At 41.3% G+C, this 19,776-nt stretch overlaps 1 protein-coding gene across 27 annotated transcripts in view; it reads left to right on the top strand.

Moving 5' to 3' along the window:
• The window catches only part of LOC310696682 (methyl-CpG-binding domain protein 1-like), a 122,816-nt gene that overhangs the window by 2,233 nt on the left and 100,807 nt on the right, over nt 1–19,776 (top strand). For 26 of the 27 annotated variants that reach the window (XM_083482445.1, XM_083482457.1, XM_083482454.1 and 23 more), the window contains exons 2-3: nt 16,849–16,988; nt 19,398–19,512. In XM_083482445.1, coding sequence (XP_083338571.1) covers nt 16,879–16,988; nt 19,398–19,512 — 225 coding nt within the window. In that variant the 5' untranslated portion in view covers nt 16,849–16,878. Of the gene's footprint in view, nt 1–14,470; nt 15,040–15,209; nt 15,543–16,848; nt 16,989–19,397; nt 19,513–19,776 lie in introns of those variants that run through there. The other variant, XM_083482460.1, reaches the window with a different exon arrangement.

Raw genomic sequence — 19,776 nt, 5'->3', positions numbered from 1 at the left:
TTCATTTGGAGTACTGTGGTACCTTGGGCTACATACGCTTCAGGTTACAGCCTCCGCTAACCCAGAAATAGTACCTCGGGTTAAGAACTTTGCTTCAGGGTGAGAACAGAAATTGTGCTTCGGGCGTGCGGCAGCAGGGGGAGGCCCCATTAACTAAAGTGGTGCTTCAGGTTAACAGTTTCAGGTTAAGAACGGACCTCCGGAACGAATTAAGTACTTAACCCGAGGTACCACTGTAATCAGAATTTTTTCCGCTTTGTCATGACTGAAACGCATATGTTACCAGTCTATATGATGGTAGTTGAAGTTACCCATTGTTTCACCATTCCCTCTTTTGGTTCATAGAATAATAGAATCATAGAGTTGGAAGAGACCACAAGGGCCATCGAGTCCAACCCCCTGCCAAGCAGGAAACACCATCAGAGCACTCCTGACATATGGTTGTCAAGCCTCTGCTTAAAGACCTCCAAAGAAGGAGACTCCACCACACTCCTTGGCAGCAAATTCCACTGTCAAACAGCTCTTACTGTCAGGAAGTTCTTCCTAATGTTTAGGTGGAATCTTCTTTCTTGTAGTTTGGATCCATTGCTCCGTGTCCGCTTCTCTGGAGCAGCAGAAAACAACCTTTCTCCCTCCTCTATGCGACATCCTTTTATATATTTGAACATGGCTATCATATCACCCCTTAACCTCCTCTTCTCCAGGTTGTTTCCTTCATTTCCTTCATCATCTCAAGAACTCCTTGAACAGGGGGATGGTAGCATTTTCCTATCACCAAGTTACTCTTAGGGCCCAGTATCATCATCCACAGTGTTTCTGTGGAGGAGAATTCCCTTTGGGGAATTTTGGCTTGCTGGGTCACATTGCCCTCTTTGATGTAAAGAGCAAATCCACCTCCAGTATGTGTCTCCCTGTCCTTCCTATAGAGTTCATATCCAGATATTTTGGAGGAAGCCATGTCAATTAAATTGTTTATGTATTCCTTGATGTAAAAAAACCTATGGCTAAACAAACAGATAATGAGTGACCACCAGAAATGTTAATGACAATTGAAGCATCTTGTTTGCCAATTTGTTTGACGGGAAGTAGGAATTCCTTTGTTGGTTTAAATAAAAGGTCATCTGCAAGGAAAGCAAATTCTGCCTCTACTATTTGGCCATAGTTTGGTGCTTCTCAGCGGTGTTGGTTTTTAATGTTTCCAGACATGGCTTTCTTCATCTTTGTTCCTAATGTTTCAGTAGAGTGTGAGTCACATGACAACATCTGCTCAGCATAGTGAAAGCTGCAGCAAGCAAATAGTGCCTTGTATTGCTGCTTGAATTCTAGCAAGTGGGAGACATAAGCAGTGAAAGGTGACAAGCAATGTGCCATTGTTGAAAGTATCATTGATGTCATCCTCCTTACCTCAAAGGGTTTTTTGGCTGCTTGTATGATCATCAGCTCATTTCCAAAACTGGTTTTGCTTTGTCCAGAGCCCTCTGTCGAAGAGCATACTTCTGCAGTTAAAAAAGAAAAGAAGATTTGGCAGAACTCTCTCATCCCACATGTGATGCCCTCTAGATGTTGCTGGGCTCCAGTTCTCATCAACCCCTGCCATCATGGCCGGCGGCTAGGGCTAATTGGAGTTACAGTCGAAAATACCTGGTGAGCACCAGGTCAGAGAAGGCTGGTCTAGCCAAAGATCTTGGCTAGTCCTGTGTTCCTTAACCTCTGGAACATGGCAGTTACTGCCTAGCACTTTCTGTTATGATTGCAAGCTGTTGAGATAGGAGGTCCCCTGGCTTTGTGCCTGAAGGGGGGATTAGGACTGTGTGCTTGGAAGCAGAGTAAAATGGTTAGGGTTAGGTATAGGGTTTAGGGTTAGGGTAAAATGGTTAACATAGCGGTAGTGTCAGAAAAATCAGGCTTGCATGGGATTTCAGAAGTCTCATTTTATAGAAAGTTGATGTGTCTGCTGAGCTTATTTGAATGAGAGTGCTTTGGAGCTGCCTAACAGCTGGAAGTATGTAAAATTGTCATTGGGAAAAGGTAGCATTTCCTCTTGGACACAGGAATGCAAACTTCACAACCCGGTGATCTGCCCACTCTGTTTATGAGTGGTTTACTTGAATGATATTTGGGCAAGTGAAGTTAGTTACTATGCTCCTAACTTTGTTTCAGTGTTAATGTTTTAAGATAACTCAGTTAGTATGCATCGTGATACCTAACAACAGGTATATAATGTTGTTCAAATGTGAGTTGATTTCATTAAGTATGAAGCATAATTAACTTGCACAATCATGATAATAAATTCCACCAGGCCTTTGGTCGGGGTTCAGTCTGAGTCTTTTCTTTCTGTATAAGAACAAGCATTAAAGAGGCCTCCTAGCCTGCTCACAGGTCCTTTACAAGACCAGTGATAACAGTTGGCCCTGGAGAATATTAACCACTCTCAATTTTACGTGTGGACTGCCACTTGTCCAGATCTTAATTTACTCCAAACTAATTTTAAGATGTATTTTAATTAATTGATCGCCTGTTTTTATGTTCTTTGGATACTTTGTTAGTTTTATGATGTTAGCCACCCTGAGCCCAGCTCTGGCCGGGGAGGGAGGAGGTACAAATAAAAATTTATTATTATTTATTTATTTGTGTCATTCTGGAAACCAATCTTGTCTAAAAAGCTTTTGCCACAGAAGAAGCAAGGGGCAGGTTAGTGGGTGATCCGTGAGTTTGGGGAAAAGGAATGGAACTCTTGTTCCCTCTCCCACTTATGAAACTACGGGGAGAGCCAATGTTTGGAGAGCCAAAGCTTCAGAACTAAATTGGAAATCTGGTTCACAAATAAAAGAACTGCCCTCCTCTGCATTGAACCAAGTGACTTCCTGTGATAGCTGCTTGTGGTCTAATCATGAAATGTTAAGCAGAGCTATAACTTTAAGCTAGTAGAACTAGAATGTTGGGTTAATTGTTCTGAAGTAGTTAAGAGACTACAGAAACACATCCTTGAGTTAATAAAAGAAGTGATGGTAAAGTGGGCAATCGATTTTGGTTATAACATAGAGTATGATAAATGGGTAAATTTATGGAACAAAGGGATGAAATTGACAGTGTGTTCCACTTTAAGGGAAAACCTGGAAAAAATGATGTACCGGTGGTATATAACCCTGGTCAAATTGGCGAAAATGTACAAAATGGGTAACAAAGCATGTTGGAAATGTAAACGTAAGGATCTCTATCATATGTGGTGGGTATGTGATGAAATGAAATTTTTTTTGGATTTAATATATAATGAACTTAAGAAACTCCTTAGGTACACATTTCCAAAAAAACCCGGAAGCATTCTTATTAGGGATAATAGGGGACGAAATAAAAAAGGAGGATCATAAATTATTCCAATATGCCATGGTAGCAGCTAGGATTCTTGTAGCCCAAAAATGGAAGTCATCGGAGATCCCAACAGTAATCGAATGGCAGGCTAAATTTTTCAAATATACGGAATTAGCGAAAATGACATATAAAATCTGACACCAAAAAGGGGCAAAGTTTGTAGAAGAATGGGGTAAATTTGTAACATATATGGGAATTAACTGTAGAAGTTTAAGATCTACAGCAGGGTTAATATAATTCTTGTGACGCGTATAGAAATGTAGAAGAAACTGTAAGAGAAGATGTATATTAAGAAAACTGCAACTGGGAAGGTAGGAAGTTGAGGCTTGTTTTACGCAATGTAAATAAGATAACACCAAGAATGGTTGTAAAGATTGTTTTATTTTGTTTTTTGGAAAATGTCAATAAAAAGCATTTTTTTTAAAAAAAGAGACTACAGAAACTTATTAAGTGATGTAAGTGGTGAGACTCAGTTAAATAAGTTAGAAGAAATGTCAGGAATGTTAGTGAGTGAGTTATAATATTATTAACTTAATGAATTATATAAAATAGATAAAAAGGTCGGGTTTGTGAATCAAACTTCTCAACTAGAAAGAGATCTGCTCAATAGTAACATTAGTCGTTAAAGTACCGTAGATTCTGGCGTATAAGGTGACTTTTTAACCCCGGAAAAGAGGTTAAAAAGTCAGGGGTCACCTTATAGGCTGGGTATGGGTGATGTGGAGCGGAGCCCCCCCCCCCCCCCCGCTGCCGTTGCTTCTTCCGAAGCAGCGAGCAGCAAGCTCAGCTCCATGCCGGGCAGCTTTCTCCCGGTGCAGAGCTGCCTAGCATAGTAGTCGACTAGGCTTATAAAACAAATCCCTAAATTGCAGCTGCTAATTTGGGGGGGTCGTCTAATAAACCCAGTCGCCTAATACGCCAGAATCTACGATAATGTAAAAAGTGTTTCGGGTGCTTTTTTTTTAAAAAAAAGATATTTATTAGAGTTTCCAATTTTTTACAAACAAAAGAAAAAACAAACATAAAAATATTAAAAACACTTAAATTTCACAACTTATTTTCTTGTAACTTATTTCCCCGACCTCCTCATACCTCCCCTTCTTGTATACCCAGTTTAAGTTGTTTGTGCAGCAAATCCTTATCTCAACCTCTTAAATTATTATAACTTTAAATTCTTGCTTACAAAAAGAAAGTCGTTTTATCAAAGTTACAGCTTGAAACCACTTAATTTCAATCCAGCATCATTCAACATTCCTTAATTTTACAATATTTTTGTAAATAATCCTTAAATTTTCTCCAATCTTCTTCTGCCGACTCTTCTCCCTGGTCCCGGATTCTGCCAGTCATTTCTGCAAGTCCCATACAGTCAATCAGCTTCATCTGCCATTCTTCCAAAGTGGGTAGGTCTTGTGTCTTCCAATACTTTGCGATGAGTATTCTTGCTGCTGTTGTAGCGTACATGAAAAATGTTCTATCCTTCTTTGACACCAATTGGCCGACTATGCCCAGGAGAAAGGCCTCTGGTTTCTTGAGGAAGGTATATTTAAATACCTTTTTCAGTTCATTATATATCATCTCCCAGAAAGCCTTAATCCTTGGGCACGTCCACCAAAGGTGAAAGAATGTACCTTCAGTTTCTTTACATTTCCAACATTTATTATTGATAAATTTTTGCAAGCTTGACTGGAGTCATGTACCACCTATATATCATTTTCATAATATTTTCTCTCAAGGCATTACATGTCGTAAATTTCATTCCGGTGGTCCACAACTGTTCCCAGTCAGCAAACATAATGTTATGACCAACATCTTGTGCCCATTTAATCATGACCGATTTAACCGTTTCATCCTGAGTGTTCCATTTCAACAGCAAGTTATACATTTTTGACAAAATCTTAGCTTTGGGTTCTAGCAGTTCTGTTTCCAATTTAGATTTTTCCACCTGGAAGCCAATTCTTTTATCCTGGTTGTAGGCCTCCATTATCTGGTAATAATGGAGCCAATCTCTCACTTTGTTTTTTAGTTTCTCAAAACTCTGCAGTTTCAATTTATCTCCTTCTTGTTCCAAGATTTCCCAATATTTTGGCCATTTGACCTCCATATTGAGCTTTTTCTGGGCTTTTGCTTCCATCGGTGACAACCACATTGGGGTTTTATTTTCCAATAAATCCTTATATCTTATCCAGACATTAAACAATGCTCTTCTAACAATATGATTTTTAAATGCTTTATGAGCTTTAACCTTGTCATACCACAAATATGCATGCCACCCAAAAACGTTATTAAAGCCTTCTAAATCCAAAATATCTGTGTTCTCAAGAAGCAGCCATTCTTTCAACAAGCAAAATGCCGCTGATTCATAATAAAGTTTAAGGTCTGGCAGGGCAAATCCACCTCTGTCTTTGCATCAGTTAATATTTTAAATTTTATTCTGGGCTTCTTGCCCTGCCAGACAAATCTAGAAATGTCTCTCTGCCACTTCTTGAAACAATCTATTTTGTCCAAAATTTGCAATGATTGAAACAAAAACAACATTCTTGGCAATACATTCATCTTTATAACAGCAATTCGGCCTAACAAGGAAAGCTTCAAATTTGACCAAATTTCTAGATCTTTTTTAACTTCCGTCCAACATTTTTCATAGTTATCCTTAAACAAATTTCCATTTTTAGCTGTCATGTTAATCCCCAAGTATTTCACTTTCTTAACCACAGTCAAACCTGTTTCATCCTGAAACTTCTCTCTTTCTATCGATGTTAAATTTTTCTCCAAAACCTTAGTTTTTAGTTTGTTCAATTTGAATCCTGCCACCTGACCAAACTCTTGAATTAATTCTAATACTCTTTTAGTACTAGATTCTGGCTCCTGTAACGTCAAAACCAAATCATCTGCAAATGCTCTCAATTTATACTGCTTAGCTCCAACCTCTATACCTTTAACCAACTCTTCTAATCATATTCAGCAAAACCTCCAGGACCGAAATAAAAAGTAATGGGGAAATTGGGCACCCCTGTCGTGTCCCTTTTTCTATCTTAAATTGTTCCGTAACCACATTATTTACAATTAGTTTAGCCTTTTGTTCAGAATATATTGCACCTATACCATTTTCAAAACCTTGGCCTATCCCCATACCCTATAGATTCTTTTTCATAAAGCTCCAAGATATATTATCAAAGGCTTTCTCCGCATCCACAAATATCAAAACTGCTTTAGTGTTTATATTCACTTCTAGCTTTTCCAAAATGTCAATTACATTCCTTAGATTATCAGATAAATGTCTTCCCGGGAGAAAGCCCACTTGGTCCTTATGAATCTCTTCAATCAATACTTTTTTCAGCCTCTTAGCCAAAATATCAGCAAAAATTTTGTGATCCACATTTAATAAGGATATGGGACGGTAGTTCTTGAGTCTTTTCAGTCTCTATTTTCGGTATGAGTGTAATATAAGCCTCTTTCCGCGTTTCTGGTGCCCTTTTCCCCTCCAAAATTTCGTTGCAGACTTCCTTCAAAGGTTGTATTAACCAATCCTTCAAAGATCTATAGTATCTGGAAGTCAAACCATCCGGCCCTGGAGATTTGCCCAATTGCATGTTTTGAATGGCCCCTTCTATCTCCTGATCAGATATTTTACAGTTCAGCATTAGCTTACTTTCTTGTGAAATTTTTTGTAATCCATTTGTTTCCAAAAAACGGTCAATGTCCATTTCATTCTGTGGCCCTTGTGCATACAATTGCTTAAAGTACTTCTGGAAACAATTTCTAATTTCATTTGGGTTATGTACCTCTTTCCCGTCTACGTCCAGATTTGTGATGGTATTTAATTTTTGTCTCTTTTTTAATTGCCAAGCCAGTAATTTCCCACATTTATTCGCAGATTCAAAAGTCTTCTGTCTCATTTGTTTATTTTTCCATTCTATTTCTTGATTCATTAATTCCATATACTGTACTTGGTATAATTTTATTTCTCTCAAGATCTCCTGTGACTTTGGCTTTGCTCTCAGTTTTTTCTCCCCTTCTTTTATTTTCTCCAAAATTTTATCTTTTTTCTCACTTCGACTTCTCTTCTTTAATGCATTCTGTTGTATCAAGAACCCTCTCATCACAGCTTTACTTGCATCCCAGATTACTCTTTTTTCAACGTTGGTAGCCATATTTATTTCAAAATAATCTTTCAAAGTTTTTTGGGCCTTCTTATATATTTCTTCATCTCTAAAAAGGGTGTCATTCATCCTCCATCTAAAAGAGCCGGTTGTTATCTGGTTCATCTCCATCTTTACAGCATTGTGGTCCGAGTAAGTTTTGGGGCAGATTTCCACTTTCTTTATTTTAGGTGCCATTCCTCTAGTAATCCAAATTTGGTCAATTCTAGTCCAAGTCATCTTAGCTTCAGAGAAAAAAGTTCCCTCTCTCCCCAAAGGGTTCTTGGTCCCCCAAATATCACTCAAGTCCATATTGTCAGTTAGTTCAAAGAAAGTTTTAGGTAGTCTACCATCTTTGGTAACTACCTGTTTTTGTGCCTTGTCCATATTTGTAGATACTACTCCGTTCATGTCGCCCATCAAAATAACATTATAATCCATATAGTCCAACAAGATCTCATGCAACTTCTTAAAAAATTCAGATTTCCCTTCGTTCGGTGCATATACTCCTACAATCAGAAATTTCTCTCCTTGCAGTTGAATTTCAATTGCCAAATATCTTCCTTGTTCATCTTTAAAGATAAATTTCGGTAGCAATTTCTCATTTGCATATATCACCACGCCTGTCTTTTTGACTTTGTCCGACGAAATAAATTCTTGTCCCAATCTCTTATTAATAAGCATTTTCCTGTGTGACCTCATTATATGTGTTTCTTGTAAACAAATCAAGTCCAATTGTTCTTTCCTTAATACATGAAAAACAGATTTTCTCCTCCAAGGGGAATTCAGTCCATTACAATTCCAACTTAAAAGTTGCAGAGCCATGATGGGTTACTTAGCTTTCCCTCCAACTGCACCAAGTTGTTGTTCTTCTTCTGTCGGTAGTGTGTCTTTCCCTGGGCCAGGGAGTCCAAATGATAGATTTGCTATGTCTAGAATTCCTTTTCCTGACGCTGCCAGCTCCTCTCCTGTTTCCACTTCCTTCTGTAAGTCCTCCTCGTGGTCGTTCAAAAACTTGTCTTTATCCTTCATTGACCTTATTCTTATTTTCCTTCCTTTGTATTTAAATGATAGACCTTGGGGAAATTCCCACCTGAAAAGTATTTTATTTCTTCTAAGTAGGTCAACAAGGTCTTTATAGTAAGCCCTAATATCAAAAATGTATTTAGGTATGTCCTTGAAGAACTCAACAAATGAGTCTTCAATTTCCAAGGTTCTTTGGTAGTGCAGATTCAAGATTTTATCTCTTTCTTCTTTTGTTCTTAAAGTAATCAAACAGTCTCTTGCTCTGTTCCTTCCTTGTCTTCTGCCGAGTCTGAATGCACTCACTATCTTAAATTCATCTTTCCCCAGGTCCTGTTGCCAAAAGTCTGTAAATTCCTTTGTAAGAAAGTCTATCAGGTTGTCTTTCTCACTTTCAGGTACTGCTCTGATCCTTAAATTTCTCTCCTTTCTTTGTAGTTCAATCATAGACAGTGTCAAATCGTGGTCCTCTAATTTCTTGTATACTGGTGGTATCTTTTCTTGAACCGCGGTCGCAATTTCCTTAGCTTCCTCAGCAATCTGTCGAGTCGAGGCCGATTCCTCTAGTAATTTTTCAATGGACTGTGTATTAGAGTTCACCTTGTTCCCCAGTTCATTAATACTTGTCGTGTTCAGATCAATTTTTGCTGAGGCCTCAGCTACTTGCTTATTTGTCTCTGCAACCTGTTTGGCAAGTTTTTCCAAAGATGCATCAGTCTTGCTAAGTGCCTGAGCCAATAGCTCTTCAGATGACATAGCTTTTGGTTTTACTTGCAAGGCAGCAGCTCCTGCTATGCCAGCTGTACCAGACGTTGAAGCCCTTCTCTGAGATGCAGTATCAGTTTTGTATGGTCTACCAGACCTGGTAGTAGTTTTTTCCTGTACGCCACTCGCCAGTTCTATCCTTCCTTTCCCATCTGCCATAACAAGTCCAAGGTCAGTCACACAGTCAGCAAGATTGTTTTGCCCAGTACTTTTCCAGAGCTTGGTAATTTAGTAGCAAAATAGTTGTTATAACATAGTCTCCTCTAGGGGGACACTCTTCCAGCTTCTCTATGCAACAGTTGGAAACAAATAAAGTTCTTAAAAGTTCCAATATCCCTCAGAAGCACAATTCCAATGTCTTTAAAGAGTTACTTTGTAATCAAAGGCAAGTCTATACTCAGTATATCTTTCTCAAAGTAACAATGTTCATTACCCTTGACATACAAGCAGCTCTTCCCACTGACTGACTTTCTCTGTCAAAGCAGTCCGTTCCCAGATTTCCAAGGCGGCAGATATATCTTTACTCCCTCTTTTCATGCAGGTAAATTAAAAAAAGTGTTTCAGATGCTATTAGAATGGCAGGCAAAAGATGAACAAGTGAAATCATCAATGATACACTAGGCAATGGATATAGGGCATAATATTGAAATGACAGCATGGGAATGACACTGGAAGGTAGATTTGAAATTTACAGTGTGTTATGGGTTAAGGGAAAAGAAGGTACCGTCTTCCATATGTGGTAGACCTGTAAGAAGGCTAAAACCTACTGGGAAATGATATATAATGAGTTGAAAAAAATGTCTAAGGTAACTTTTATGAAGAAACCAGAGGCTTTTCTTTTGGGAATAATAGGGGTAGAGATACCCAAACAATATAAAAATTATTTATGTACACAACCACAGTGGCCCAAATGATTTATGCCCAGCAAGGAACGAAGACAGCGTCCCATCCAAAGAAGAATGGCAGCAAAAATTGTTGGAATATGCAGAAATGGCAAAACTTACTGGAAGAATAAGAAAGCAAGAAAATAGCATTTTCAATTTTGAGTGGAAATCATTTACTGATTACTTTAAAGGTTATTGTAAAGAGATTAAATCATTAGCAGGATTAATATAAAGATGTGCAGTGATATAAAATTAATTTTTATTATATTGGATAAATAAAAATTAGGTTTAACTCAGATATTCAGTGAAAATACTAAAACATAAGCAACTGCAGAAAGGGGAGGAAGGGGTGTGTGTCAAAATTGGATAATGGAATTTGATGTAAAAATATTTGTTTTCTTTGATGTAAAATTGTAAAATGAAAAAATAAAATTAAAAATAAAATAGTAGAGACTACGAAAGCTAACAGAAAATGAGGAATGGATTTTCATCTTGAAAATTTGCAGATGACTTTTGAGTACTGTCAGGTTGTAGCTTTAAAATTGTCCAGGAAATTGTTTAACAAATTGTCCCCTGACACTTTCTTGCCCTTTTGCCCATCCTTCCTTGCCACAGCTGAGAAGTGTGTAGTCTAGAGTGAAAATGACCACTTTTGAACACCTGCAAATAAGGCAAACTGATTTTTATAGTCCTGTGAATATAGGGATTGCAAGTCAAAGCATGACCTTTGCACTGTGCTGGAAACGGGCAACTTTTCCTCCCAAAGTATGCCACTTTGAAGGGACTAGCAAATTCCTACCGAGGGCAGACAGGTAAGGTTCAGTGTTTGCATCTCCAGTATCTTTGAAAGTAACCAGGATATGATCCTTCTGAATTGTTTGGAGCTGCTTGGGCTGGTGGTAGTGAAGTTCTTACTAACTGCCCTCAGTACTGAAATCAGATAGTATAAAAATATTTTCACCAATTGAGAGGGCCGGAAAATGGAATTGGGATTAAAACAGATGAAAACCTCCAGTATTTCAAGGAGAAAAACATTTCTTGAGCCATGACACTGGTGAGCCCTTGAAGAGAGCTTGTTACACTTTGGGAAATACCAGCTTCCCAGCGGTCTTGTTGGGCTTTGGTTTTATTTAGGAGGTGGTTATGCTGCCCTTTAACTAATTATAACAGGTCTCCCAAAAGGATGGATTATGTGGAAGGGCTCCCTGGGAAGTAGAGCTGGGATGATGGAACCTGTGGCCCACCAGGTGTCATTGGACTCCCAACTTCCTCCTCAACCTGAACCAGCCTTGCCAATATTCAGAAGTGATGGAAGGTGTTGACCAGAAACATCTGGGGGGCTCCTTCTACTTGGCATAGAGAGTGGGAAGCTTGAGGTGTAGTCATGATGCCTGCTCCCCAGCATAAAAAGACCATTGCTGCCTTACAGGGAAAGGTGTGGACACAATTTTTGCATGGTGGAGCTGTATGTTAACAGTCTATGTAAATAGCATGGCTCATATGGCAGACTAGATATGAATTCCAGAACAATTTTGCCCTCCGTGTCTTTTCTTGGAGATAGGCACATGTCTATTCTATTGCTAATATCACAGGTCTTTAAACATAACTTCACCTTCCAAGAGAGCAGGGTCATAGATGTGGACTGACCGCAGCTCACTTTATTTCTTCCCCTCCCATGTCTTGTCTCCCACTTTAGCCAGCTTTTTCCAAAAATTCCTCATCCTTTGACATTTTTGGATGATGGAAGCAGGCTAAATGGTAAGCAGATACATGCCAGTGTGTGCTAGCTGCCTAGTTTTGTTTGAGAAAAGTAGATGTTTCCAGACTAGTGTGTACACTAGTGTGTACACCTTAATTGTAATTTTGGATACAGTCATTGCCTTCCCTCCAGAACAAGGTCCACGTGAGCGTTTTGTCCTTGAGCCAAGGTACTGCTAGTTCTGCAGCTGCCTATGCCCGTGATTGTTTCGGCAAAGCAGGCAATGGCTGACTACACAGCAGGCATCTGTTTACGAGGTCCTGGTCCCCCCCCCCCCCAGTTTCTTCAAAGCAAGGCCATGGCAAAAACATGTTTTACCAATAAACATGACAACTGCCCAGGAACCTGAGACAAAATACAATGTTTAAATTGCAAGGTGCAATTTAACAAAAAATGCTACAATACTTAAACTGGGGCCCAATTGAAAAATATATAGTAGTTTGATTATACTTGCAATTTCTCCCTTTCGTCCTGAGTTCAAGGGTCTTCAAAACTCATGACACCTTTGGTAAAGGCTGTTCTCCAATTGGAGTGCTCGTAGGCTAGTGTTTCCCAGTTGTCGGTGTTTATACTACATTTTTTTAGATTTGCCTTCAGCTGAGAGTAGAAATTTTCTTTAATGTCTTCATCGACATCCAGTGTTGGTGCATAAGCACTTAGAATAGTAGCCTGTTGGGTTTGGGGAAGTTTTATTCAAAGGGTTGAAAGCCGCTCATTAATGCCGGTAGGGACTTCTTACAAGAGCTTCTCAAGATTGTTTTTGATAGCAAAGCCTACTCCATGTATTCAACGTTCTTGTTCAGGTAGACCTTTCCAGAAGAAAGAGTAACCTCCTTTTTCTTCCTTCAATTGTCTCTCTCCTGCTCTTTGAGTTTTTTGAAATGCTGCAATATCGATCTTAAAACACCACAGCTCTCTTGCAATGATGGCAGTTCTGCGTTTTGGACGCTCATTATCTGTGTTATCCAACAAAGTCTGTATATTCCATGCTCCAAAGTTCAATTGTCTTTTACGACCACTGGGTGGTGACCCCCCTGGGCGTGGTATTCCAGTCAGGGTAAAAGGGAGGCAGACTATGTTTAGGGCTTCGGGGTGAGCAGAGTGGATCCTAAATCGGACTACTCAGTCATGGATACAGCTGCCGAGCTGCTCAACTCTGCTTTAATTAAACAGATTCCTTAAATGTGGAAGCCTTTAATTAAAATGTACCATGGTGCAAGGCTGTTTTTTCCTCAACTGAGACACGTGCTTAAAATAAGGCTTGGACTCTCATAGTTAGAGAGGTGTATTCAGGGTCCAAGCAAATGCTGGAATAAAGAAAAAGCTTTTATATCTTTCTTTCTAAAAAGCTGCAAGGAAGGGCTGAGGCATATATCTTCAGGTGATGAACTTCATGTACTAAGGCTGTAGCTCAGAGAGCTTCCCTGAATTCCTGCCATTCTTGTGTTGTGCAACAGAGGGACATTATTGTATTAACTTTTTGAGTGCCCTTTTCACCAACCAAATGGGCAGAGTAATTCAAAGAGGGCAGGGGAGGAAGAATCCAAAGTGGAGGAACCATCAAATCCAAAGTCCTGGCAGTCTTATGCTGACAAGGTAGAAGGTGGGGACAGCTGTTTCCCCCCCAGCTTTTCTTGTCTCCTTCCATTGACTGTTGGTTTTTTCCTTCCAGATCTTGCCTCCCATTGGTCTCAAAAGTAAGTAGACCAGCTCTATCATTGTGGGCAGGCTTCCTCAACCTCAGCCCTCCATATGTTTTTGGCTTACAACTCCCATGATCCCTAGCTAGCAGGACCAGTGGTCAGGGATGATGGGAATTGTAGTCTCAAAACATCTGGAGGGCCGAGATTGAGGAAGCCTGATTTAGGAGAAGCGGCTCTGTCCATTTGCTCATGGGGCACTCTTCCAAGAACCATAGGATTGCATCCTTATAGGCAAAAGTTGATGCAAAAACAAACAAACAAACAAATAAATAAATAAATAAATAAATAAATAAATGGTTAAAATAATTGTGCTGCTGCTGCAGATGTCAACTGATGAAGGCTTTGCATTGAGGAGAAATGCTCTTTGGTATATACCAAACCTAGGCTTCGTCGCTCTTTATATGGCTCAGAAGCAGCACATTGGATTTTACTTGGCTACGCTGGTTGCTTGTGTACAGTCCATAAAACTTGCCCCCTCCTTCCTGTCTTGTCAGGAGGTGAACAGCAACAGTATTTGCATGAGCGATACTTTTTGGGCTGTCTTCAAGGACAGCTCCCCTCAGAGTGCTATGCAGTACAGTACAATGGTACCTCTGGTTACGAACTTAATTTGTTTTGGAGGTCCGTTCTTAACCTGAAACTGTTCTTAACCTGAGGTACCACTTTAGCTAATGGGGCCTCCCGCTGCCGCCGCGCCACCATTGTGTGATTTCTGTTCTCATCCTGAAGCAAAGTTCTTAACCCGAGGTACTACTTCTGGGTTAGCGGAGTCTGTAACCCGAAGTGTTTGTAACATGAGGTGTTTGTAACCCGAGATACCACTGTAGTTAGTCTGAACATCTCTACAAAGTGTGAAAGAAGCTTGGTAAAGATACATGGATAACCCCCCCCCCCCGACTTTGTTTGTCTTACCAGGAGTGGGGCGATGGCATTCATATTGACCAGTCCACCTCCCAAACTAAAAAGCTCCAAACAGCATCTTGATCCGTCACTAAGCATTCTTGGGGGAAGATTTGGCCCTGATCCCCTCACCTATAACTGCCAAATAGGGTGCAGATGAATGCCAGCTGGAACAGACTTAGGGCTGCCCCTTATTATAACAACTGGGGTATTAATTAAATTTTAAAAGTTAAGATCTCTCTGGGAGGCCATACTCACAAGTATGCATATGAGTTCGTCTCAGTCTGTATCAGTGGGAAGGAGGAAAGGGCCAAGATTAACAAAATAACCCCAATTATGGTTGACCTTGCTGTGTTGAAATGTGATGTAATTGTGCTTATCTCCTTGCATTCTTATAGAAATTGTCATTTTAGCAAGAGAGTTTCCTTCCACCACAAGGCTTGCCTGTCCTTGGGCAAGCTAGTTCTGTTCTCAGTGCGTGATCTTCTCTGTGTACCGTATTTTTCGCTCTATAACACGCACCCGACCATAACACGCACGTAGTTTTTAGAGGAGGAAAATCCATAGGCATGCCACCCGTAGGCATTCCCTCCATAACATGCACAGACATTTCCCCTTACTTTTTAGGAGGAAAAAAGTGAGTGTTATGGTGCAAAAAATACGGTAGTTAGGAATAATACACAGACTATAGATCTTCCCACACCCTGTCACCCGGGTGGTAGAGTCAACACAGCCCTGTCTGTACGTGGGGCTTGCTGTTGGAGAATATTCTGCCTGCCTTTGCATCTATCCCAGCTAGCTAGAATGGTGCAGCTTTGGGTCTGTTGCAGTGTTTTGCCTGTCAAGAGCATCTGGAATCAGCCGCATGGTTGCAGTGACCAGCGAGAGACTGCGTATTTCAGCCTGTCTCTGAATTGTACAGAGAAAGGGATAAAGCCTTTGCATAGCACCTGAATTCAGCCCTGGATGGTGGTCTGACCTCCTCAAGCCCCGTGCAAAGGTGTGTGCCTCCTTTGCTCTCTGCCTCTCTGTGATTGTTTCACAGCTGTCTCCACTTCAGAATAAGCAGTGTATTAAGATGAGCTAGTCAAAAAACTAACTTGACAAGATGGGAAATTGACTCAGATAAATTTGTGGAATTTTGATATCAGCTCGTTACATCTAATACTGTGGGTAAAGACTATGGGCGCCCTCCTGCTTCTCAGTTCTCATTCCAGTGTCACCTATATTACAGCATTTGCTCATCTGTTGTGGTTTGTCCTTGGTTACGTGAACAACACTCCACATTATCTGTTTGTTGTATTGTTTTGTTATTTTTTAAACTATTTTTAAATTTGTATTGTCTAGTCAGTCCTATTCAGCTCTGCTATTTGTCCAGAATTCAGCTTCTTCTGTTTCCCTCCCCTCTTTAAAACTTGTAAATCTAAGTAATAGATTTCAAATGTAGAAATCTTGGGCGAAACTTGCAACATCAGAAATAGAACCTAAGGTTTACGTAAGTAAAGAGAACACAGATTTAAAGCTGTTTCTCTGCTATCTATCTTTTGTGGGGCATGTGTTCTGTCCCAAAGAAGCTGTAGTATGCGGAATTGAGCTGTTGTAAACACTCTGCTTTCATGGTCACAACTTCTGGTAAGTTTCAGTTTTTAAAAGGTCTTGGAATAGATGGAAGGAAAGAGCTCCTTCAGGGGTGGGGGACCTTTTCAGTCGAAGGGCTGCATTTCCTCCTGCAGGCCACATAGCGGGGGGGGGGGGGGAGAAGCAAACATGGGAAGAGCAATGGATGTACAATTTACCTTTGTACAGGAAGCTAGTTTCTACATGCACTCTCCCATCCCTCTCTATCCTCCATGCAGACGAGCAAAGAGATATTGTTAACGTCCAAGGGCATCTCTCAGCAAGGGCCAGTGAGAGGTGTGGCCTGGCCTGCTTCAGATAGTTCAAAAAGCCCGATAGAGAGACTGGAGGGTTTCCTTCAGCCCCTGGTATGGACTGTTTGGGCAAGTGTAGCAGCCATGATGGGAGAGACACAGGGTTGCTTCTCTCTGTCCCCTGGAGCTGCTCCTAAGCCTAGAACCATTACTACCTTAAAGGAATACCAGTTGGGGTTCTTAGGATGTCAAATTATACCTTACTTATAGTGGCTGCAAATGAGGAGGGAACCATATATGGAAGCATCTCTTTCAAGTTTGCTGCTCTTTCTTGTGTGCTTCCTTGCACGACTGTGTGTATGTTTTTTGTTATTTTAAGAACAACCCCTTTGGCCCCATAGCTATGACCCTTCCATTACTCTCTTGCTGTTTCAGTTCTTGCCCTGCGGTATATCCAACAACAACATGACAGAGGGCTGGGTGGATTGCCCCGCACTAGGGCCCGGCTGGCAGCGCCGTGAAGTCTTGCGCAAAAATGGAACAAGACCTGGACAGTCAGATACCTATTACACAAGGTAATGCCATTTGGGGGTCACATCTGGAAAAGAGTGTAAGGGTTGTAGGAAGAGGTGCCCTCCAGATGTTGCTTGATTACAACTCTCATCATTCCTGACCATTGTACATGCTGCCAGGGGCTGATGGGAGTTGGAGTCCATGACCACCTGGAGGGCACATGTTGCCTATCCCTCCCTTCAGGTCCTATTCCCTAGGCAGCCAGCTGTTAATGCCTCTCTTACAACCACTGAAGGAAAGAAGCACCTTGGGTTTCATGACAGTTCAAAGGCTTGAGAAATATTCTTAAATCTCTCTTCAGTCAGTCTTGCTTCTGCTCGTTCTCAAAAGATGCACTTCTTTCTCTTGACTTTTTACTTACAAGGCAGTGGACACAATTCCAATAAGAGCAATAAAGGCATCGGCAAAGGCTGCTTGGTAAGAAATTCACATGGCAAAGACCTGTCTGAACAACACTATTTTAAGGATATGTCTAAATGAATGCAATAATGATTCTTGTCAAATAAAGGTAAACGACCCCTGGACAGTTAAGTCCAGTCAAAGGCAATGATGGGGTGCAGCGCTCATCTTGCTTTTGGGGCCGAGGGAGCTGGCATTTGTTCACAGACAGCTTTCCGGGCCAAGTGGCCAAAATGACTAGACCGCTTCTGGCGCAGTAGGGCACCATGATGAGTGCCGGAACGTACGGAAACGCCGTTTACCTTCCTGCTGCATTGGCACCTATTTATCTACTTGCACTGGCATGTTTTCAAACTGCTAGGTTGGCAGGAGCTGGGACAGCAACGGGAGCTCACCCTGGCGTGTGGATTTGAACTGGAGGGACACAAGTGTTGTTGTAGTCTAAACCACTGAGCCTCTTGGGCTTGCCAATCACAAGGTTGGCAGTTCTTGCCAGAAGCTCTGCTGGCAGGGAATCCTACAGTGCAGGACCTGCTGCACTGAAAACTCAGGACCCAGGAAAGGCTGACTCAACCTCAGGTCTCATAGAATCATAGAATCATAGAGTTGGAATAGACCACAAGGGCCATCGAGTCCAACCCCCTGCCAAGCAGGAAACACCATCAGAGCACTCCTGACATATGGTTGTCAAGCCTCTGCTTAAAGACCTCCAAAGAAGGAGACTCCACCACACTCCTTGGCAGCAAATTCCACTGTCAAACAGCTCTTACTGTCAGGAAGTTCTTCCTAATGTTTAGGTGGAATCTTCTTTCTTGTAGTTTGGATCCATTGCTCCGTGTCCGCTTCTCTGGAGCAGCAGAAAACAACCTTTCTCCCTCCTCTATGTGACATCCTTTTATATATTTGAACATGGCTATCATATCACCCCTTAACCTCCTCTTCTCCAGGCTAAACATGCCCAGCTCCCTTAGCCGTTCCTCATAAGGCATCGTTTCCAGGCCTTTGACCATTTTGGTTGCCCTCCTCTGGACACGTTCCAGTTTGTCAGTGTCCTTCTTGAATTGTGGTGCCCAGAACTGGACACAGTACTCTAGGTGAGGTCTGACCAGAGCAGAATACAGTGGCACTATTACTTCCCTTGATCTAGATGCTATACTCCTATTGATGCAGCCCAGAATTGCATTGGGTAGTAGCTCCATCAGAGGATCTTGGTAATGGAGGTGGAACCTAAGGGGTCAGGCAGTCCTTAAGGTCTTTTGGGCACAAGTTGTTTTGGACTTTGTGAGTTAACCTGGCCCAGTAGCAACTGGGCAACCAGTTCAGCTCATCAGAGGAGTTGACGTGTTGCAACTAATCTGCTCCTGTGGGCAGACTGGCTGCTGCATTCTGCTACTTCTGGGTCAGCTGCAAAGGTAGCTTCCCATAAAGTGTGTTGCAGTTACCAAGCCTTGAGGTTACCATTGCATAGGCCACCGTGATCAAGCTGCCAGGATCCAGGAATGGTTGCAGCTTGTGGACCAGCTGGAGCTGATAGAAAGCACTGCTACTCAAAGGTCACTGGGGACTCTAGTGACAGGGCTGGATCAAAGAGGATACCCCGACTATTGAGTTGCTCCTTCAGAGAGAGTGCAACCCCATCTGGAACATGTGCAGGGTCTATTTCCTGGACACAGGAACCACCCATCCACAAGGCCTCCATTGTTTTAGGATTTAAGCTATGTTTCTTGACCCCCAGTCCACCTCTGCATCCAAGTAGAGCACAACCGCAGTACATAACAAAACAATAGGATTCTTAGCTTCCGTGTCAGTGGTGTGCACATCCAAAAAGTTTCAAATAAAGTGAGAAATCTCCCTTGTATTGGGCAACACTTGATATCTTACCTGATCCACATCCCTTTGTTGAGATCAGAGAGTCCTTTGTTCACTGTGTTATGCAAACATCCCAGCTCCTACTTTCACTGTGCTGCTTTTTTACACATCTAACAGCTGCTTCTCTCTTTCCCCCCTCATAGCCCCAGAGGAGAGAAAATCCGCAGTAGAGTGGAGCTCCTGAGGTTACTGGGAGGATCACGGGATTTGACCGACTTTGATTTCAAGAAAGGGATTTATGTAGACCCAAGTGCTGAGGTACTGATCCAAATAGTTTTGGTTCTGGTAGCAGAGGTAGCATTTTAGAAGTGAACTGATTGCAGTGACCTGCATATGCTCCCATATTTTATGCATGTTTAAGTGCGTTTTTGGAGGGAGAGACCCTTCCTTTTTTAAAAAAACAACAACATTTTATGTCCCATCTTTTCTTCAAGGAGCTTGAGGTGGCATATGTGGTCATCCCATCCAATTTTATCCCCACGACAGCTCTGTGAAGGCGGGTAGACTGAGAAATGGCGACTG

Source organism: Podarcis liolepis, assembly GCF_965112155.1.
Source record: "Podarcis liolepis genome assembly, chromosome: 17".
Classification (NCBI taxonomy): Eukaryota; Metazoa; Chordata; class Lepidosauria; order Squamata; family Lacertidae; genus Podarcis; species Podarcis liolepis.
The sequence above is the reverse complement of the archived record's forward strand: the minus strand, read 5'-3'. Positions and strand labels throughout refer to the sequence as shown.